Here is a 21,923-nt window from a genome sequence, read left to right as displayed (position 1 = left end):
AACCAGCTTTGTATCATTAGAACATCAGTAGTATATCAGAAAACTGTAAACGGTTTTGAAGTCTGTCATTTAATTTGTCAGTTATTGAGTGTTAAAGTGTGGACCAGTGACATCACTGGTCCACACTAACTCAAATTAATAACTCATTAACTCAAATCAACTCTCAATAACTGTCAAACTATTCAGCATTCATCTAGTTTGACAGTTATTGAGAGTTGATTTGAGTTAATGAGTTATTAATTTGAGTTAGTGTGGACCAGTGATGTCACTGGTCCACACTTTAACACTCAATAACTGACAAATTAAATGACAGACTTCAAAACCGTTTACAGTTTTCTGATATACTACTGATGTTCTAATGATACAAAGCTGGTTGAAAATGGGCGGAGTGTTCCTTTAAGTAGGCCGTAAGGTGATTTCACAAGAAGATATACTCTAGTTGCTGAGTGTGACACATGTATCAGTGACTGTTCTTGTAAAACAAAGCCCTCCAGAAAATGAGCAGACAATAATTCTTGTATGTCTCTGTGAAGAAGCTTCCCATGCAGTGCAGAACTTAAATCATGCCTATAAATCAACCAAAACTCAATGGAAAACTACAAGGCTGGCCTAGAGAGACCAAGCTTGTGGCATCCAAAGCAGGAAATGACAATTTCCTTATGGAGATTAAGTTCACCCCAAAATGAAAAGTCGTTATCTTCTCATCCATGTCAGTCGAAAGTCCACTGAAGTTTTCAGGATTCACAGAACACACAGGAGTTCGCCCTCGTGGCTCCACCTCAGCCTCCTTTCACAACATTGAAATTAATGGGGCCTTGTTTTTATGGCAAAAAGTGGCACAAAATGGCCATGAAATTCTTCCAAAGAGCTTGTGTGGCAAAGGTTTTTATAGCCAAACCAACAGCCAATATACCTCACTATCTCCTATATTTTCCTCACTGACAATACTCTGCTGTGTTTGGAGAAATTTGATTTGACATTTCATGCTTTTTTAATCTTAGCTAAAAGATGGCCCTGTTCACTTGAACAGTTTGGTCAAAGGCTAAGATGAAAATGGAGCTAACTTTCTTTATGTTTGCAGGTGATGCTACAAGATTCAATTAAGTTTTTATTACCCTGAGAAGGGTGTGTTTGTTTGGGGAGTATAACTTGAAGGTGGACACCAGTGTGCAATGAGTTCTGAGTTGATTATGGAAATGCAGCTATGATGAACATGTTGCATTTGACACAGAAAGATCAGACAAATATCATATTTTTTTCTTTCTTTTGGTTATTTTTTTTATGGCAATCTTTATTTCTATTCTATCACGTAACTACAGAGACAGGTTATTTTCCATTTGAAACCGTTTTATTTGCTGTGCCAGGGATAATTCAAGTTTCACCTTAGCTTATCCCAATCACATATTCAATCATTACATTGTCATTGTATATTTTAAAATAAATTAATGAGCAGAAAAACAAGTCATAGTGACAGTATTGTTACTTTGTGCACTACATTAGAAATGATCCCAGGTCATTATTGTAAAAGAGAATGTGTTCTCAATAATCTACCTGGTAAAATAAAGGAAATTATGATTAGAAATGATCAGTTTAAGTACAGTACTATTACAAGGCAACGGTAGGGCAAATGGTGGAAATCCACTGTGGGAAACAGTGTATCACAGAAGGTGAAGATAATCCAAACTACAACTCCCAGAATCCCCACAGAGAAGTCAGTACGGCAGCGCAGAGGGCAGCAGACAGTGAGAGCTGCACAGTGCCTGCTCCGTTACAGAGGTTGGTCTGGCAGCACTGGAAGCTGCTGGTGAAACCAGCACCCAGGATGGAGCCGGTGATCGTCTGCCCACACAGGTCTGAGTCTAGGCACCCGCGGGTGTGCAGGCTGAAGGACCCTGTGGCGTTGAACTCTGGAAAGAAAACGAAAAAAAGGAAAGTTAGAAGAGCTTGTAACACCATATAGACTACATGTGTTCTTAGACAGTATATGATGTTTTTTTTCTTCCTGAATTTGTTTTCTTAACCCATCATAACTCAGACAGAAGTACAAGTCTCTTCTATCTATCTATCTAAGCGTTAGAAATGTAAACAGAGCTTGCACAGCTATGATTAAACTCGTTGTCTTTCCTTACGTGCTTCCCCAGTGTAGCAGTTGAGAGTTGAGTTATCACATGTGACGTCTTGTGGAAAGAAGCACGTCCCAAATATTCCAATGGGGCACTGTCTGCAGGTCAGACACTGGGCTGTAGGATGGACAGAGAAGACAGCATGGCAGCTTCACAACTCACGCAACAACAACAACATAGCTTGGAGGTACTGCACGTACACAGCACACCTGTACCAGGAAAAGGAAATGGATGATGGATGCTTGGGGAGATATAGAGATAGCCTGGGCTGCAGGTGTAGGCTACGTGACTGAGTTTGATTCTTATAACATGGGCTGCTATGGTGTGAAAGGTGAGGTAGAGAAATCATGTCATGTTGATGTAATAACGAAAAACATCACCGTGCATAGATGCCGAACAATGGAATCGGGTCCATTTTGTATTGGCATTTAAAGTCACAATGAAGTAAAAAATGACCTTTCACCTTGTTAGCTAAATTTCCCAGCCATAATAAACACATATTATTAATATCAATACATTTAAAATATATATATTTTCTTATATTTCTTATTGAAAATCCCATCACGTTTGTTTTCTTCAAAACCTAGCTTTAATACACATTGCGTATCAATTCCTATACTAACCATCACAGATGTTAGCTCAAACCGCAGCCCTTCCGGCCTATTATCAAATAAAACTGCTTTTCCCTCGCTCCCTGATCTCCAGTTGATGATCCCTCCCTGTCTCATGCCCCAATCTCCCATTTCAACAGGAAGTACATCAAATGAAAGAATCAATATGCTCTCAAAGTGCACTTTTGATGGTACTATAATTATTATTAGAATGCTCTATAGTCTCATTAAATTTTCTTGACATGTGTCCTATGAGTTATTGAGTTTTAGTGTCATTCGGCATTTGGCACAAAAATTAAAAAAAATCACACTTTTTAGATATTGAAATTAAATGCCACTGTACAAAATGATGGCTAATTTGCAGTGCTGAAATTCCACAGCTGTCTGCTGCTGGTAATAAGTGTTGGTATAGTGTTTAATGTTTAGCCTCAGGCTCAGATTTAGCCACAAAGCATCTATTGATACACATTAGCTCAATATGTGGGTCTGATTCCCCTCACCATTTAGATAATAAAGAAATGTTTCACATCTCAAATGTGCATTCAACAACAATGATAATTAATTATGTTGGTTTTCAATATTGGCCTTCCTTTTGTGTTAATTTGGTTTAAGGATCAGGTTTATCATTTCATTTTATCAAGTCAATGTTCTGATTTTGAGACATGTTTCTGAACTCACCTGCTGCTATGAAGGCTCCCAGGACAATCACTCCTTTCCAAAAGTTATTCATCTCTCCGTACGGTGATGGAATGAAAATATTCCTCTAGTTTAAAATACTTTTAAGCTTACAGTGTTGTTACAGTTGCAGTGCTGTTCCAAGTAGGCTGCATTAGAAACCACGGCATGAAGATTTCAGGTGAGGAAGAGGAAGGAACAGGCAAAAGAATGAGGTTTATCAGGTTCTTCTGTCTTTGTGTCAGACGAGGAAATCACTCAGTAGCACTGGAAAGTTTCTCACAAGTCAAACATGAGTAACACTTTATTTGTCTAGTCCACCTACAAAGAGTCTACACAGTCTTTGTAACATTTCAACAGCTTATTAGTTGACATTCAACAATTAAACTTTGTCTTTATCAGTAGATGTTGTTTTAACAGCTTATTAGTTGAGATTCAACAAACATATTCTGTTTGCTTCCCGTTCCACACACCTGCACCTAGTGTAATATGTTGGGATGTTCATGAATTGTCACATAGACTATAGATTGCCAACTGCCGTAAAACCAAACAGAAGAAGAAGAAGAAGACTCTATAGATAATCTGTTAAACATCATGTTAAACATTTGAGTTGTTGAATGTCAACTATAAGCGGTTAAAATATTACAAATACTCCGTAGACTCTCTGTAGGCGGACTAGCCAAATAAAGTGTTACCCAAACTTTTTTCCATTAACCTCCACAGAGACATTCAGTTGAATCTTGTTCAGATCAATCAGTTATTTTTTATTATTCATTCAGCCAAGTAAGGAACACACAAGAGAAAAATCAGTCAAAGTTTTCTTGTGTAGTTGTTGAAGATACACTTTGTTTTATCTCTTAATGACTTGAATCTACAAAAGTAAAAACGTATTAAAATAAACCAACTAAGTAAATGTAATGAACCATTTTTCTGTGGCTATGAGAATGATAATTAGATGATCAAATTAGATGAAAAATTTCTCAGACGCACATTTTTAAACACTAGCAATCCCGCGCGCTACGCACGTTCGATTTCGGGGGTGGAGACTCTGGAGACGATGCGTCATGGGCGCAACATGTGGGATTTATGACATCACTGATGATGTCACAATTTGGTCACAGATCACTGATTATGTCACTGATGATGTCACTAACACCGCCCACCCACAAAATTGTGACTAACAACACCGCCCACCCGCCTTAAGCAATTTTAAATGAGATGATGATGATGATGATGATGATGATGATGATGATAATTCTAGGGTGGAGTCCGATATAAGAGTTGCGTCATTGCCATGTAGAGTTAACAGAATGGAACATTTGTGATGTAGTTTGAAAGGCTAAAAGGTTTAAAGAATCAAATAGAATAGTATCAGCTTTATTTTATGCATTGATGATTGATGATTGATGATAGCCTAGTAGTTTGTATGGTGCTTCCCCAAGAGGCCACTGTTTCATAACGTCTGGCAGAGCGACAACACATCACCTGAGTAAAACCTGCTTTTAATCCCTTTGCATATAAAGACTACACCCATGAGAGGGATTTAAGAGGCTTTTCTACTGATTCCAGGTGCTCCAAGTGGCCAGCAGGGCGGCGCCCACAGCAGCAGTGAGAGGCAGCCGGATGGAGGAGGCGCCATTGCAGTCACTGTTGCAGTTGTTAGTGCTGCAGCAGGTCTTGGTGTTGCTGTAGCCCAGCGACAAGAGGGTTCCTGTCGTCGTTTTGTTGCAGGAAGCTGTAGCCAGGCAGCCTCCGGTCTGGAGGCTCAACAAAGAAGAGCTGACGTTGTTGAAAGCTGGAGGGGGGTGAGGAAAGAGTTGAAGTTAAAGGAACAGTTCACCCACCATCATGCCTGTTAACATAGGTAAAGTTTGTCCATGTAACAGTAACACACAGGGAGGTTGCCTGCACAACTCAAACCAGACACCATTGACTTCACTATAGTACAACTGAATTCAGTGGTGAGTGGTTTTCTCTCGATTTGTGTTGGCAACCTCCCTGTGTTATATTATGAACAAATTTCACCTGCGTTTCAACTGGGGTGATGGTGAGTAGATGATGGCAGCATTTTTATTTTTTGGGTGAACTGTTCCTTTAATTGTCCCTAACTGCAACTGATTATTAGCACATCACATTGTGGAGCAGCTGTTTAAATCTCAGTAACCCTAAACAACTAGGCTACATTGTAAAGAATCCCTGATGTGCAGAGAGAGAATGCCATAGGCTACTGTGCGAGTTGTACAGGTTGTAATGGACTGAATGGGAAAGCAGAGGATCCTTTGCTTTACTCTCACCCAGTGTTCCGCAGTAGCAGTTTGTCACGTTCGTGCCGCACGTCGCAGTGGAGCTGATCAGGCATTTACCCAAGATGCCTATTGAGCAGGTGTTACAGGTCAGAGACTCACCTGCAACAAGGAGGGGGAGATGAGGAAAGTGGAGAGGTGATAGTAAAGAAGAAGGGAGAATTACCTACTTTGTTTCACGTTATAGGCCTACTTCAGAGGAAATTTAGCCAGTAAACCATAGTGACTAATCAAGCCATAGTGTCAGTATTTTGTCACTAAAACAACATTACACAATGACCTGCTGCCATGACCTGCTTACCTCCCTGACCACAACGCTGACATCATCATCTCCTTAATCAACATCACAACATCATCATCATTATCATGGCCTAGTGGGTGGGATCCAGGAGATCATTAGTGGACTACACAACTACTACGGCAGTGATACTCAACTTGCCGCCCGCGATGGAATTGCAAAAAAAATGTCCAAATGTTCATGTCATTCAGGGCCGGATCTAGGGGGTGGCAGGGGTGGGCTATGCTCACCCAAAAATTAATCTTGCCCACCCAAAAAAAAAAAAAAAATCTCCCTTTTTGAATTCCAGGCGACCCCACTTAGGGTCGCGACCCCAAGGTTGGAGACACCACTGGGTTAGTTAGTTTAGGGCACCTAACAGTAGTTATAGCTTTAATTTGATTTGAGAAATAAGCTCATCCAATGAAAAGAATATTATGGAGTTGATTATTTTAAACTATGGATGAAGGATTGTTATTCATTTGTTAGGGTAACAAAGTCAATCTGCTTTCAAAGTTTTCATTTCAGTTTGAGTTTGAATAAGACTAAAAGTCTTGTAATTTAGCCTTGGTTTTAGCCTTGGTTTGAAGGCTAAATGGCAAATAGTTTTAAGTTAAGTTAAGTTAAGTTAAGTTCAAAATAACTGTTATGGAGTTGATTATTGAAATTATGGATGAAGGATGTTTTTAAGTTTTATGGTAAATCAATCTGCTTTCAAAGTTGTTTTCTTTTCACTTTTAAGACTAAAAGTCTTGTGGATATAATAACAGTTGTGTAAATAGTTAGTTTGTTAGTTAGTTTGTATGTACATAGTTAGTTTGCAAATAGTTTTAATAATAGGAGTTTTGTAAACATTGGCCTGTCCCCTGAGTGAAAGTTCATACTTAGGTTACCCACAGCACAATGTGGACACCTAGTGGAACGATTTAGTGTTAGAATATAATGCAACTTAATCCCCATCCCCAAACCGAGAACCTTTGGGCAACCTATCGCCAAAGATGTAACAGGCTAAAAACGGACTACTGTATGGCATACTAGCTTGTCGGAAATAATGTTCCAAAGTTAGGCACATTTTTGGCGAGTTTTTTTTTTGGTATGGCTATTTTCATTGCCCCCTCAGAATTTTCAATTGCCCACCCAGTAACCTCACCCTAGATACGGGCCTGATGTCATTCTGGGTATAATACTCCACTTCTGTTATAGCATTTCGGTCTGGAATATGGAATATCTTTCAATAATCTATGCTAGCTGCTCTACGCTACCCAGGCACTTATGTATGTACTTGACCTAACTAACTTAACCTAACTATCCGGTGTGCACAACATTGTCAGACTAAACTCCAGCTGACACCCCAAAAACCTACAATCCACTACAGAAAAATGTATATTGTTTGTTTATTAAGTGGCCCTTGGCCTTCTATCATTTCATGAAAGTGGCCCCTGGGCCAAGCAAGTTGAGTATCCCTGTACTAGGGAATGAGAACATGAGAAACCCAGAATGTTGTCAGGGCCTTTTCCCTTTTCTGTGTGTGTGTGTGTGTGTGTGTGTGTGTGTGTGTGTGTGTGTGTGTGTGTGTGTGTGTGTGTGTGTGTGTGTGTGTGTGTGTGTGTGTGTGTGTGTGTGTGTGTGTGTGTGTGTGTGTGTGTGTGTGTGTGTGTGTGTGTGTGTGTGTGTGTGTCATGCTGTAAACTCAAATTTGATCACTAGATCAAATTATAGAAAATGTACTGTGCACTTATTCAGGAAGACGCACACTCACGACACACAAACGTTTCAAAATTAAAGCCAATTTAGGTCATCTCATTCGATTTTTCTAGCTTCATAACTAAAATGGTGTGGTTTGTATTAGACCTCTAACCTGATGCTGCCAGATGGACGGTTTAGCTTCACATTACGTTTCACTAAACCAGTCCATCTGGGAATGCAGTAATCCAACCCGCTGACGGAGGCGGGCACTTTTTCCAAGCTACTTGGCAGGTGATTGGATGACCCATCTGTCTATCACCGCTGGTGCGTGTTAACTTCAACCAATCAGATCGCCATGCCTCTGACGTAACGTTTGCAACGGGAGGAATAATAAACAAACCCAGCGACGAACTACAAGAGCTTTAGCATAGCAGTTAGCATGGAGGTAGATCAAACTCTTGCCGGGAGAAGAGCGAAAACATCTTTTCCACCCAGAAAAGCCTTAAGTGCCGTTCTCTGCTCTTCTTTCAATGAAGAAATGCTGTCCAGTTGAGAAATAACAGAAGTTATTGCTGCATCTACGATAGCCTAGCTAGCTTTCGCTTCCGCGGCGGCAGCCATGTTGACGAGTGAAAAGAACTACAAAGACCATGTACCCACTACTTGCCCAGACGCTTCTCAGCAGCGTCACGCAGAAAGCCCGCCTAAGGCTGCCGCTGATTCGACGAGCCGGCCATGGTTCGGGTTTCTAAGCCAATCATCTTAACTGCCTGTGCATATCAAGATGGATTACGTAGAGAGAATCTCTTTTGATCTCGCGAGGTTATCCATCTTGCAAGCAAGGTTATTAGACCTCCTGGGTCAGGCAGAACCATCATGAGGGCTGTGTTCTGGCCCCCGGGCTGTACAATCCCCAGGTGTAATCTAGACTCATAAATGTATACGCTCAGTATCCCGGGGTGTAAATGTAAAAAAATAAAAAAATCTGATGTATGCCATGACATGTTAAAATGTATAAATACTGGTTGATTTTGTTTGTATAGTGAATGGTCATTATACTAAGTCAAAGAGGATGTCAAATTGAACTTGTTTTATATGGATAATGTGCTCCAGTTGTCCATCTTTGTTTTTTTATATTCCAGTCAAGCTCCCATTATTATCCAACAGAGGTTTTTAATTGTTTGTTGATGCTGCCTGATCTTGTATAACACTGCTCCTCTGTCCCTATAGGGGTTTCTTGATGGCAGTCAGTGGGTGCACCGGGGACGCTTTCATGTGGTGGAGCACCTGGATTTTCAATGAAGTGGTGGTGGTGATGGTGTGGGTGTGCCGTCTGCGGTCACCTTTAGGTGAGTGTGCATTTAGGGTGTAGTGATTATTCCCTTATCTGTCTTTGGTGCCACACTGTGCTGCCCCCAGTGACTGTCTTCTCTCCCTTCAGTCGATAATAGTTTATTTTATTTTATTATTTATTTTATTACATAATAAAACTGCTTGTAAGACCGCTTGAAGTGCTTATTTTAACTGCTGTTTTAGAATGAGATGTAGATGTATTCATTGTTACGTGCAGTGGTGGAAATGGGGGGGGGTGCGCATGGGAACGGAGTTCCCAGAGTAAACGTTGAGAGGCAACAGCGAGAATGAGAGGGGGAAGGGCATTCCTCTTCAGGTTCCCCTTAAAAAAATGTCTGGCAATGCAGTGGAGAGCAGAGCAGTGGAGAGGGGGCAGCATGAAAGGAGCAGATAATAATAGGAGAACATGTACTGTATTTGGAAGCTGAATAAGCAGTGTCAATATCAATATGTCAACAATAGGGTTGGGTCCCGAAACCCGGTACCACAATGGTACTAGTACTTTTACAACCGGTACTACTGGTATCGAAATGCAACACAGATTTAGGTGCCGTGCCCAAGCTGATGAGTGAAATGTCCGCCCTCCGGTGCTCCGAAACCGATTCCACACGCACCTTCACTAATATTAGCGTTTGGAGTACACGACTTCAAATAAAAAAAATTAATAAAAAAATGAAATCCGCTTAAAATCTTGGTATTGGTTCATGGCTCTGTTTAGGCATCGGTACCGTTTTAAAAGTATCGTTTTAGCACCGGTAGCCTATTGGAAAAATACGAAGCCATCAAGTCTGTCATGAATAAAATCAAAGGGAAATAATCAGTAAAGCTCAGCAATCTTATTTAAGTAACTTTTGTAAGAGATCTTTTACATAGCTGTAATGGTATAATGAGTAAAATCAATAAAAAAACAGTCAAGCATTCAGAAATGGCGGGGGGCGGGCCGTGCTGTGTCCAGGGACGCCCATCCTGCGTAAGTAGGGTTCCCAGAGTTTCCACAACTGGTTCCGTATTGTGTCAAGAGTCCCAGACTACACATAATCAAAGTTGTCATTATTATCAAGAAAACATTATTAATCCAGTAATTTTTCAATTTATATATGGGGAAAGAGTTTTAATTTTAGTTGCCCAATTATATTTTTTGGATCAGCCATTTTCTATTCCCATGACACTTAATGACATTTAATTTACTCATAGGCTCACAATTTTAGCTCTCACTTTCTTTTGGTATCATTTATCATATGTAGGCTAATTGGTGTAATGAATAAGACTACCTTATAAACTTAGCACGACACTTGGTGACACTTTGCAATAAAATAATGTAATCCACTTGCAAAAGAGGATTAGGGCCACACATGAAAAATTTGAGTTCTGAGATTATAGTCAGAATTTTGAGATTAAATCAGAATTCTGACTTTAAAGTCAGACTTTAAAGACAGAATTCTGAGATTAAAGTCAGACTTTAAAGACAGAATTCTGAGATTAAAGTCAGAAATTCATTTCAAAATCAGAACACAAAATTTCAAATAAATACACAAATAAAAAACATTGAGAACAAACTTATGAAATGATTGTTGTAAGGCACATGAGTTATGCATGTATAGCACTTCGGAATGCAATCATTAAATTTAAAATGATAGAGTACATTTAAATGAATTAAAAAAAGGTCATCAGCAGTTAATTCTATCTGTGTCCTCCTTTTAATCTCAGTTACAGTAAATGTCGAACCAAAGCATCCTCCCCCAAAGTATCTCTAGTGAGAGTCTCATTTCATCCATTTCACAATATTGAGGGTCTTTCTCATGTATCATGTTCCATCTGTGAGTATTATCAGCGCCTTATAGGTGATCATTAACCACTGATTATCGTTGATCAGGTTGAGATGGAAGCATTTGGAAGTCTCAAAATATTACATGAAATATGTAATACCATTTTCCTGTGGTAGAGTTGAGTGCCTCCCCCTCTTACCTGTAACAAACATCGCCATCAGTGCCACACTGACCCACAGGAATCTGTTCATCTTGATCTCAGAGATGTGTGGTCTACAGAGAAAATAAAATGATGCCACAGCAATGGAACCAGTCAAAAATCCTTTCAAAGAGCCAACAGTGCTGATAAAGTGTATATCCAGGTAATGAGCATCGCCTGCTGTGGACATCTGCTTTTATATCCCAAGGGTGTGGTGTCAAACAAAAGAAAAATAATGTTTGTTTTGGTCTAATTGAAGACAAAACAAAACTATTGTTTCGATGCCCAACAAGGATGGGGTTGAACAGCTTGGAATAATGGGGCATCAGAGAGGCGTAGATTATTGTGGAGGTGGTAGAATGAAGATTTGACAGTTTGACGGATGTGGGACTTGAGGGAAAGGGTAGGGTCAAGCATCACGCCTAGGTTGCATGCCTTCTCAATAGAGATGTGTATCTTCAGTCAATGATACAGTAATTCCTCAACAAACATTGAGCTACCCAGCAAGCAAAAATATTTCATGATGACGTTGTGATGACATCTTACAGTGACATCCAGGACTAGGCCAAATCACAGCCGATATGGGGATGATTTAGACGTGTCTTCCAAGTCGTCGAGCTGACATCGCAATATGACGTTACCACGAATAGGCATATTCAGTTATTCTGCTATGTACACAGTGTGTATTCAGCAACTTTATACATACAGTAATACAATATATGTCCAGATTAACAATTTATGGTACATAAAAAAAAAAAAAAACAGTGCCACAACTGGGATTTGAACCCAGGTCTCCTGTGTAGTGGCGTGCTAATTTATCGCTGCACTATCTGATTGCTGAGTTAAACAATGGCATGTTAAACTAATGTACCATCTTGAAACATGGATCACTGTTCATTAAAAAACTAAATGTAATTTATTGCATTCAAACCTTAATCTCGAAGAATCATTGGGATTAATTTTCTCCAGCCTATTAACTGTTAGACACCGGTCCTGCGCTACACCACAGGACAGGCTAAATACGAGACACGAATATACTGTAGGCTACATGATGTGACATTATAACTACACTATACCATACTTTGAAGAAAAAAATTAAATAGAATAGAAATCTTTTTGAATGTAATGGAAGAGAGCAAGTGAACTTTGCATCTAATCAACGGAAAATACTGATCAGTCTTTCAATCAAAACCACACATATGAATACTGGGAAGAATTAGGGGTGGAATTGAAAGCAATATTGGGATACGGGGTACCTAACACGTGTGAGGTGCTTTATTTAGGTACTGTAACTTAACCAATGAAAATGTACAGCGGGAGGATCAGTATTTGGTTAAAGTTTTGCTAGCAGCAACCAAGAAGGCAATCACAAGGAAATGGTATAAGGAAGAACCACCACCCCAGATTCATTGGATGGAAATAGTAGAGGAGATTTTCGAAATGGAAAGACTTACACACATCCTGAGAATTCAAAAGACACAATTCGAAATAAAATGGGACAAATGGACAACTTACAAGGAAACCCCTCTTCACAGAGACACCACCCTAACCCCTGAAAGAAGACCTGAAGAAGTTTGAACCACAGAATGTATTCACGTATCATTGACATACTCAACGCTTGTTTTTTTTCTGGTTTTTGTTTTGTTTGTTTATTGTTTGCTTTGTATGTGACTATATGTGCATAAAACAATAAAAATTTAAGTAAAAAAAAAACCCCACACATATGAAAAGGAAGGACAGTGTGACAAGTTTGAAAACATGCAATCCACACCTGGGTCAAAAATTATAAGTATTTTTCTTTTAATCTATAGTGATAGGGGCAGGTATGTTGCCATAGCACTTCACAGGAGAATACACAAAATTGACCTGCAGATAGTCAATAGTAATTCAGTCAATAGCGTTTAATGTAAAATCCATGTACTCCAAGGTTAAAACAAGCTATTTGGAAATGCTGTTTGATCCAGGTGGTAGGTGGACCGTTTTACAGACATCTGGCTTATTCAATTACATTAATTAAGCATGTAGCTACATTCCAAAGAAATCACACAGGCACACAAGTGGAAATAATATCATGTTGTAATCTGTGTCAGGATTTAGCCGTGATCTGCAGACAGAGGTCTTTGATTTGGCTCTGAGAGGTGAAACTACAATATCTTGAATAAACATTGGAGACGTCACGTGATCAAAACCTGATTTAATCCTTGTGACTTCACTACATAAAGGCAACACACTCTGGACGCTTCTAAAGGTTTTGAAACTGAATCATCACGTGTTGAAAATTGTGGAAGTGCATATAGGTCAGTTCATTCCCCATACACCAGGCATGTCCAAAGTCCGGCCGGGGGGCCAATTGCGGCCCACGGACCGATTTTAAGCGGCCCTCGGCTTGTCTCTCAAAATATACTATAAGTGGCCCTCCACACAGTATTGGTTAATCAAGCAAGTTCAATTTGTATTTCTTACTTTCACCTAACAATGCGAGCACTATCATACAGTTTGTAGACAAGCGCCTAGTAGGAACAACACAGCCAGAACTAATGTTTTCAGATGGTAAACAAAATTCTTAGAGTACAATTCTATTGTTTGTGATTTTTTATTTATTTTCTATAACCTACGCGATATGATGCGAGAAGCAGCTGGCCCCCCGTTATTTTCACATGATCTAATCTGGCCCCCATTCAAAAAGGTTTGGACACCCCTGCCATACACCCAACACATTGCATGTAATTGTCTCCTATACTATACAGGGAGGGTTATGTCCAAGTTGAGTCATATTGTGCATCCCTTTAGTATATAGACACTGAACAAAAAATGTAATTTAAAATATAGTAAGGCATACAAAAGAATGAATGAAATTTTTGAATTGGAAATGTGGGAAACCCTATAAATTACAGGCCATTAACTATGTAGTAATGCCAGCAAATAACAAAGTAATTTCCAAGTAAAATATATTTAATAACTACTTAGGTCCTACTGCATTAGAACGAGTTCAACTACTGAGTAAGTAAACAAAGGTGCTTTTTATCAGCCGAGGCCTGTTCTGGTGTTTCAGCTGTTTTCTGTTGTGATTGTGAATATTGTACATATTCAGTCCTGGGAGGCTATGTCTTTTCTAAAATATGTAATGTATTATTGTATGCATTCTACATTATAAGCAAATGAAAACCTAGGTGTTGTCGTTTTCTGTTCCTCCCTCTGTGGAAGATCAGACCAATGCCTCTATAGCTCCTTAAGAGTTTTCAAAAGTGTGGTAGTGCCACATGAAAAAGTACTTTTTTATATTTAGCTGTATATCACACAGTAATTGGCAGTCATTTGAATGCTATAACTAGTCATTACATCTATTTGATGTGTTACTTTGGTTTCCCCAGTTATTATTGCGTAATTAATGGCCTGTAATTTAAAGGTTTATTGAAATGTGTAATGAGCTTCTTCTTCTTCTCTAGTGGTCCCAGGTGCTCCAAACAGCCACCATGGCAGCTCCAAGGGCTACAGTGAGAGGCAGCTGGATGGAGGAGGCGCTGTTGCAGAGGTTGGTGCTGCAGCAGTACTTGGTGACCTGGTAGAAGGTCGTCAGGATCTCTCCTGAGCTGTTTTGGCAGTTTTTTACAGTTGGTACTATACAGCCTTGGGCATGGAGAGTCAGCAGTCCTGTCCGATTAAAAGCTGTGGGAAACAGAGGGGAGGTATCATTGATGTGAATTGTATTTTACTTGAGCTTATTATACAGCGGTCCCCAAACTTTTCCGACTCTTGGCCAACTTGAAAATCTCAAGAATGTTCCCAGATCCGACTGTAAACAGTACGGAGGCCAAATAATGCCTTCTCAGAGCACTGTTTATTTGAATGTTAAAAGGAGCTGTCCATCAGCACCACCCAGAAATCAGAAACTAAAAGTGAAGGGCTGTCTGCAATAGGCTAATTAGCAAATCATTGATTACATATTAAAAAACTATCATTCAACAATGGAGAAATGCATTCCCATACACAATAATGAAATAATAATAATAAAAAAATCACAAATCGTAATATTTTGCAAATGATTTGGCAGCCCACTTGCAATACCTTCACGGGTCTCCAGTGGGCCCCAGACACAGGTCGGGGGAATAGAGAGCCAAAGTCACGCCCACTTCCGGTTTAGGCATATTATGCACCAGAGCCATTTGTCCATACATTTCTTAAAATGCTTATACAAATATTTTTCTTGGTCAAACCAAGCGATTCAGCTATATTTGGAATCACAAGAGACCAAAGAACATGTCACTCAGACTCAGAATGAACTAAGGAATCCAGGGAATGTGGAATTTTGAGGCCCATAAGGTTCAGAAGTTATAGACCAAAACTTAAGGTTGCAATAGCGCCGCCATCTGGTCGACATGGGTGAGTGACCTTGCCTGAGTAGTGGGGGGCCATAGGAACCCACCTGCCAAAATGATTCCTAATGTGCTTGCTCTGGGACTAGGTTTTCTCAGCTGCACATTAGAAGAGAAAAATAATAATCCTTACAAATACAATAGGGTTCCTAGCACTAATGAAATGTGCAAAGAAAAGAAAATGTCATTGCCTTTTACACTGTTTTGCTGTAGCTGTGGTCAATCGTATCGGTTAATTGTATCAGAGATGGACAGCATTGACCAGCTTATTTCTCTTATATTTAATAAAATACCAATATCAGCCCATTATCCAATATAACAACATGTCAGTCTAACTCAAATAAGTTTGGGGATAACTTTGTAACAGTTCAGTAGAGCTATCTCCTTCTGCGAGATGAAATAAGCATCAGTCATTCAGCTGTTGATCTTACTGGCTTCTCCTTTGTAGCATGAGGTCTGATCAGCGCTGCAATTTACAGTTGTCCTGTGGAGGCAGAGGCCGAAGAGGTCAACATCACAGGTGTAACAGCTCAGAGACTCAACTGTGGGAGGAGAGGAGAATGAGGTGAGTGGAGAGGAGAACAGAGGAGGAGGGGAGAGAGGAGACGGGGGGAGAGAGAACGTTCAGAGAGGACACAGGGGAAAACATTGAAAACATTTGAATTGTTTTTGGTATCAATCCTCAACCATTATGCTGTGGGTGAAAGTAAAAAAAAGAAAAAGCTCAACAATGCAACTTCATTTACTTTACCACCTTCATCAAACAAATGCCTGCTGTAATCACAATGTACACAATAGGCTTTGTTTCAGTGCCACTCAAGGTGAAGAGTGACCTCGGCCCTGTTTCACAATGTGAAATGCATTGTGACTTTGAAACAAATAATGTGATACGCCGCACCCTTTTTATGAGGTAATAAATACAGAAGAGAGGAAATCTACAGTACGCTGCTTTTAAAATCAATTTAGTACAATCACACTGCATGCTCTGACCACAATATCCTGTCCTTGGTTCTCTACAAAATCATAATCAGCATAATTATCATCATCATCATCATCATCATCATCCTCCTCCTTACTAATTGAAACATCTCTAACTAATCTCTAACTAATCTCTAACTCTAACTCAAGGGAGCGAACATGATTTTTTTTTTAATTCAACCAAACACAAATTTAAAGAGAGATGTTAGAAATTACTAAGAACAACTATGTCGTCGTTATCGACCAAGATGAACAAAAATGCATAGTTTCATCAAGTTTAAACATTTTCATTTTCCCGAAGCAAGTATAAGTTAAAGACGTGCATTTTCCATGCACAATACGCTTGCCATGCACCTACCTGTAACAAAAAGTGCCACCAGAGCCACGCAGGTCCACAGAAACTTGGCCATTATGATCTTCAAAGAGATGTGTGAGAATATGAGAGAAAATGCCACCGAGTAGTGTTGGTCTCTAACTGTGATAATGCAGGACCTTCCTCTTCCAGAAGCTCTGTGAGTGCGATAAAACGGTCGAGAAATAGAGTCGACATCTATTTATACCAGGAGTTATATCGTGATAGATCGGTGCAAATAAAGGCCAACAAAAGGCCTGCGATAAGAGGGAACATGTGACGCGAGGCACATTCCTTTAATATGAACTGTAAAAGAGAAGAGAAGAGCTGTGAACAGAAGGGTATAGAACAGAAGAGAAGAGAAGTGTATAGAACAGAAGAGAAGAGAAGTGTATAGAACAGAAGAGAAAAGAGAAGAGTGTCCTATAATAAGAATGTGAAGTATCTGTGAGTGAGCAGAAATTGTGTTCGGCCACAGCTATGCCATTTTACGTGTGATCGTGCTGAATCTTTCAGGAAGTGTAAAGAGCACATCTGCGGGTGACTTGACAGAGCCTGATTTTTTTAATTAGGTAATTAAGGCCGACGAAATGGGCTAAAATTGTGAATTAGTGGCCGAAATCAGTCAACACAGGTTCAGCACCATGAAGAGCTCCATTCATTAACTACTGATGGAGCTCACCTGAGTGGAGGAGCACAGCTGACCAGAGTTGGAATCAGCCAGAGAATTTTATTACTCGGAGTCTGTCTATAGCTGTCAATATAGTCCCTGATCCCTGAGTCCATTTAGAATGTTTAAGTTGAAAAGGTCTAGAGGAGAGAGGAGAGGAGAGCAAAGGAGAGGGTAGGAGAGGAGAGGAGAGGAGAGGAGAGGAGAGGAGAGGAGAGGAGAGGAGAGGAGAGGAGAGGAGAGGAGAGGAGAGGAGAGGAGAGGAGGATAATATTAAAGACATGTTAAGATAGGCTCATATTTTCTGTATGATGTACTAAAATAAAAAATACCAGTTTTCTTTTAAGGATTTTCTTTATTTTCACTCTTCATTTTGTCCAATGAGACACACACCAATTAAAAGGATAAATAATAGTCAATAGTAATAAAAAACAGCATGGAAGGTGTAAGCATTCAGTGTTTGCCTTAAACACTCCATTGATCGACTTCCATAATGTAAACATGTGAAAAATGAAAACAATTCCAGCCATACACGGTTCATTCAGCTTCATACAGAACATCTGCGTTCGCATTACTTGTCATCACAAAAGGGGAAACTGACATGACAACTATCCACAAGCAGAACTGAGTATAGGACGGCTAACGCTTAGAGCAGTGATTCTCAACCTTCTGCATAACAAGGACATTAGGGCTATGCACCCCCATTTGTCTCTGGGACCCAAACCTGAGAATATTTTTATCATCAGCTTGAATTTTGTGCATAATTCTATGACTATCTGTATTGTAGGTAGAGAGATAACAGTGAAAGTATGATCAAATCAGTCAATCTTCTACATTCTGTTATCTTATTGTAAATTAAATAATGGCGAAGTTTAACAATTCATCAATTTGCTGGGGACCCCCTGGTACCCCCTCAAGGACCCCTGGTGGTCCCCGGACCCCACGTTGAGAACCACTGATACAGACCATTATCTCTAAAAGTCCAGAGAGTTTAGTTGTGATTCTTAGTGATTCACATCATAGCAAAATGACAAATTAAGTCAAAGAATGCCCAACTGGTTTGAAGCAACCGGTTTGTCGGGCTGGTTATATGAACAGCTGGCAGGTGCGGTGTGTCTTTCCTGTCGTTGTTGTTTTTGTTGTGTATAAAGTTTTTATTGCTCTGTGGGGCGGGGATGGAAGGGGTCAGGTGTTTTAGTACAGCACGCTCCCCCACACTGAGGCCAGGACGGCTGCGGCGAGGGCGGCGGTGAGGGACAGCTTGGTGGAGGGGGCGCCGCTCAGCGTGACGGGGTTGCACTTGTCCGTGGAGCAGCACTCGATGGTGGTGGTGAAGGCGACGCTCAGCACGGTGCTGTTGGTGGTGGTGTTACATCCGGCCGGCTCCGTGCACCCCTGGCTGTTGAAGCCCGAGAAGCTGGAGATGCTGGGGAAAGCTGAGGAATAAAGTATCGATGTTGAGATAAGAAGGGTTGTATTGAGAGCAGTAGTAACTTATTTATGACTTTTCCCAGTAACTAGTAATGTAATGGATTACAATTTCCAAAAAGGAATAATATTAGTTACTTATGTAAGTAACTTCAAGTTACTGCGTTACTTTCTCCAGTACGGCACAGTGCTAAAACGAAGTCTGGAGATAGGTTTGGCGAGGCGAGACTGCGTTGCCAGAACACCATAAATCTTTTGTCCTGGGTAGGCAAATAAATATAAATTATTCAGTTTGGCTGATTGTTGACTCCTCCTGTAAGGTTAATTATTGTTCCAATACATTTAATTCAGTTCTAAAAGGAGCTGGCTAAACAGGTTGTAGGCTGTCACTCACAGCGAAAGGAATATAGTAAAATAAGGAGTAATGCAACTAATTACTTTTGAAACCAAGTAATAGGCTAAGTAAAGTAATTTAATACTTTTTAAAGGAGTAATCAGTGATCAGTAGCCTAACTAATTACACGTCCTGAGTAACTTGCACTGATTGAGAGAGAGAAAAACAGATCAGTGTGAAGGTGTGTGTGTGTGTGTGTGTGTGTGTGTGTGTGTGTGTGTGTGTGTGTGTGTGTGCATGTGTGTGTGCGCGTGTGCGCGTGTGCGTGCGTCAGGTGATGAAAGTGATTTTGACAATGCAGACATCTGAGACATGCCTATGTGGTTGTGCAATGTTTGAACTGAGTGCTGGGAAGGTGGACGAGACTTACATCCTTTTCCGGTAAAGCAGACGCTGGTGTTGGTTGTGCAGGTCTCTGTAGCAGAGTTCGCGCAGTAACCGAACAGACCCACTGAGCATTTGTTACAGGTCAGGGACTCGGCTGAAACAGAAACAATACAAAAGGTGTAATGCAGGCAACAGAGATGAGGAGAGGAATCAGATGCGCATGCGCTACTATGTTTCTGCTGTTGTTGGTGGCAGTATAGCTGATCTCCAAAGGGTTTATTTTCCTCAAAAGAGTTAGATTCAGTCAAATGAGCTGAAACAATGGACTGGGGGGTGGGGGGCTGTATTATCCCTGTATCTACAAGAAATTATTTGCACATATTGGAATGATTTCATTCAAAAAGCTTCAAGTTAGTATTTCAAAAACAGGTTTATCATGCCCTCAAGACTATTTTGTAAGCAAAGACTCTCAACTTCCACCCATCATTTGCTTTATTTTCATGGCAGCAATGCCTTTAGTAGAGAGTTTGTTATTTCTGTGTTATTTCTCTTTGCCTTTGATATCAACGATGCCTCATAATGCTTTTCTAGTCTTGCTCCTGACTGCATTGCAGAACCTCTGTGCCGGGGCCAAAGTCTCTGTGCCAAAGTATCACCAAGAAAATGCTGTGGTTGTTTTGTGGTGCACCACACCCTGTTCTGCCGTGCAGGAACAGGACCATGAGCACCTGTCACCTGACCACGCCCTGGTTTGGATGTACCATGGTGTATGAGGAAACAACCACAACCTAACAGAAGTAATATGAAGAAAAACATTCTGATTTCAGAAATGAGGATTGAATTTAATTTTGCCCAAATATACAGTATTCACTCCACTGGTATAGCCTACAGTCACCAAGACAAATTCCTACTAACTAAAAAAACAAATTGAATTCATCCTGTTAGGCAGTTGCTTTGTTTGTTCAACGGTGATGCATAAACGGAAGCAGTGACTCCAAGGTCATTCAATCTGGCTCTCCATTCAAAATAAATGTCAGTCCCATTTACGGATTGATTTGTTATAGAGTACATATACTGTATCATACATTTCATTAGCTGCCATCCTTTTAAAATATCTTGTAAAAGTCTAGCTTTTAAAAAGTATTTTAAAATATTATGGCACACCGTTTTTCTCAGCCAACCCTCAATTGAATGGCAAATTAACTATATATTAAATCAGATTAACTACTGGTCACTTGCATACTGCAACCAAACCTAAAAACTGACCTGAACAATTAAAAAAGGAAATTTATTAGTTGTATTGGATCTTTTGGGGATGGGGACGCCTACATTTACAAACTAATTGCCAGAATTATTTTGATCACATATTGTCCATCAAAGTCTTACCATACAATAATATGTTTGTGATCATTGATTCTTGCTCTTGATTATTGATCAGGCTTACCCAGCATGAAGCATGCGATGGCTGCGACGATTCCAAATACAATCCTGGCCATCGTGCTGTGTGAAGTGATGCTCTTGGCTTCTCGTGGCAGAAAAAATCCTTTTGCAAAGCTTCTTGTCACCTAAGTGGATGGATGGATAGATGGATGTGGAGTGTCAGAAAAACTGGTGAGCCTGCACCACAGGCCCCAGGTTAAATAGAAGACATGAGAGGGGAGGGGACAAGAGGGGGTTCTACAGGTTTCTGTCATTGTGACGCGGTGATGTCATCCCAAACACTTGATAGATGCATATCAAAGAGGTGAGAGAAGGGTGGGCTGAATACAAAGAGCGAGCTGTGCCATGTTGACACTGTTTATACAACCTGACCTGAGATTCAAGAACAGATACAGTATAGTCACTGATTGCAGGTCCCTCAATTAGCAAAAGTTTATATAATTTAGCATAGCGCGTTGTTTACAAAGTAACTCAACAGCAAGAGAAAATGATGATTATATATAATGTACTATCCAAAGGGCTTTGAAAGAGTTTCATCCATAACCCATTGAGGAGCATGTGAGCCTTAAATGAAAAAATGAAAACCAAATTGGAGTTATAAAAGTTTCTTGTGAGAATAGCTATGCTTTAGCTCAGGGGTTCCCAACCTTTTTTGGCTTGTGACCCTACTTTGACGTCACAAAAATCTAGGGACCCGAGACATTCCAAATTCTGGTACATCATCGATAATATCATCAGTGACATCGTCAGTGATGTTACATAATTATGCTTCTTTTTCCCCTCAGAATTCTCACTTTAATCTGAGATTTCTGACTTTAATCTCAAAATTCACACTTTTTTCCTCAAAATTCTGACAGTAACACGGAATTCTGACTTTAATCTCAGAATTCTGACTTTATTCTCAGAATCCTGATTTAAAGTTATAATCTCAAAGATTTTCATCTAAATAAAAATAAAACTCACAATGT

The 21,923-nt window shown here is 40.0% G+C and overlaps 3 protein-coding genes across 3 annotated transcripts; all 3 read right to left on the bottom strand.

Moving 5' to 3' along the window:
* Positions 1–1,280: 1,280 nt before the first annotated feature.
* Positions 1,281–4,008, bottom strand: LOC310785396 (uncharacterized protein). Its single transcript, XM_083646451.1, has 3 exons — positions 3,413–4,008; positions 2,130–2,240; positions 1,281–1,907 (listed from the first exon to the last, which is right to left on the bottom strand). The coding sequence occupies exons 1-3, from the start codon at positions 3,462–3,464 to the stop codon at positions 1,684–1,686; spliced, it is 387 nt and encodes a 128-aa protein (XP_083502577.1). The 5' UTR covers positions 3,465–4,008; the 3' UTR covers positions 1,281–1,683.
* Positions 4,009–4,147: 139 nt separating this feature from the next.
* LOC310785394 (uncharacterized protein) lies at positions 4,148–11,175 on the bottom strand. Its single transcript, XM_083646449.1, has 3 exons — positions 10,994–11,175; positions 5,704–5,814; positions 4,148–5,204 (listed from the first exon to the last, which is right to left on the bottom strand). Exons 1-3 carry the CDS (start codon positions 11,043–11,045, stop codon positions 4,966–4,968), a joined length of 402 nt encoding a protein of 133 aa, XP_083502575.1. The 5' UTR covers positions 11,046–11,175; the 3' UTR covers positions 4,148–4,965.
* Positions 11,176–17,686: 6,511 nt separating this feature from the next.
* LOC310785395 (uncharacterized protein) lies at positions 17,687–21,111 on the bottom strand. Its single transcript, XM_083646450.1, has 3 exons — positions 20,960–21,111; positions 19,559–19,669; positions 17,687–18,802 (listed from the first exon to the last, which is right to left on the bottom strand). The coding sequence occupies exons 1-3, from the start codon at positions 21,009–21,011 to the stop codon at positions 18,561–18,563; spliced, it is 405 nt and encodes a 134-aa protein (XP_083502576.1). The 5' UTR covers positions 21,012–21,111; the 3' UTR covers positions 17,687–18,560.
* Between the last annotated feature and the right edge of the window lie 812 nt (positions 21,112–21,923).

The sequence above is a fragment of the Poromitra crassiceps genome (assembly GCF_964638095.1).
Source record: "Poromitra crassiceps genome assembly, chromosome: 11".
NCBI classification, from domain to species: domain Eukaryota; kingdom Metazoa; phylum Chordata; class Actinopteri; order Beryciformes; family Melamphaidae; genus Poromitra; species Poromitra crassiceps.
This window is presented reverse-complemented; position numbering and strand designations above follow the sequence as displayed.

What these genes read in the sequence shown, in the direction of transcription:
- LOC310785394 (XM_083646449.1), bottom strand. Translation starts at nt 11,045, where the DNA reads ATGAACAGATTCCTGTGGGTCAGTGTGGCACTGATGGCGATGTTTGTT. An exon ending in GATGGCGATGTTTGTTACAG is followed by an intron (nt 5,815 to 10,993) that starts GTAAGAGGGGGA and finishes TCCTTGTTGCAG; the next exon opens with GTGAGTCTCTGACCTGTAAC. An exon ending in CTGCTACTGCGGAACACTGG is followed by an intron (nt 5,205 to 5,703) that starts GTGAGAGTAAAG and finishes ACCCCCCTCCAG; the next exon opens with CTTTCAACAACGTCAGCTCT.
- LOC310785396 (XM_083646451.1), bottom strand. Translation starts at nt 3,464, where the DNA reads ATGAATAACTTTTGGAAAGGAGTGATTGTCCTGGGAGCCTTCATAGCA. An exon ending in GGGAGCCTTCATAGCAGCAG is followed by an intron (nt 2,241 to 3,412) that starts GTGAGTTCAGAA and finishes TCCATCCTACAG; the next exon opens with CCCAGTGTCTGACCTGCAGA. An exon ending in CTGCTACACTGGGGAAGCAC is followed by an intron (nt 1,908 to 2,129) that starts GTAAGGAAAGAC and finishes TTTTCTTTCCAG; the next exon opens with AGTTCAACGCCACAGGGTCC.
- LOC310785395 (XM_083646450.1), bottom strand. Translation starts at nt 21,011, where the DNA reads ATGGCCAGGATTGTATTTGGAATCGTCGCAGCCATCGCATGCTTCATG. An exon ending in CATCGCATGCTTCATGCTGG is followed by an intron (nt 19,670 to 20,959) that starts GTAAGCCTGATC and finishes TTTCTGTTTCAG; the next exon opens with CCGAGTCCCTGACCTGTAAC. An exon ending in CTGCTTTACCGGAAAAGGAT is followed by an intron (nt 18,803 to 19,558) that starts GTAAGTCTCGTC and finishes TTTATTCCTCAG; the next exon opens with CTTTCCCCAGCATCTCCAGC.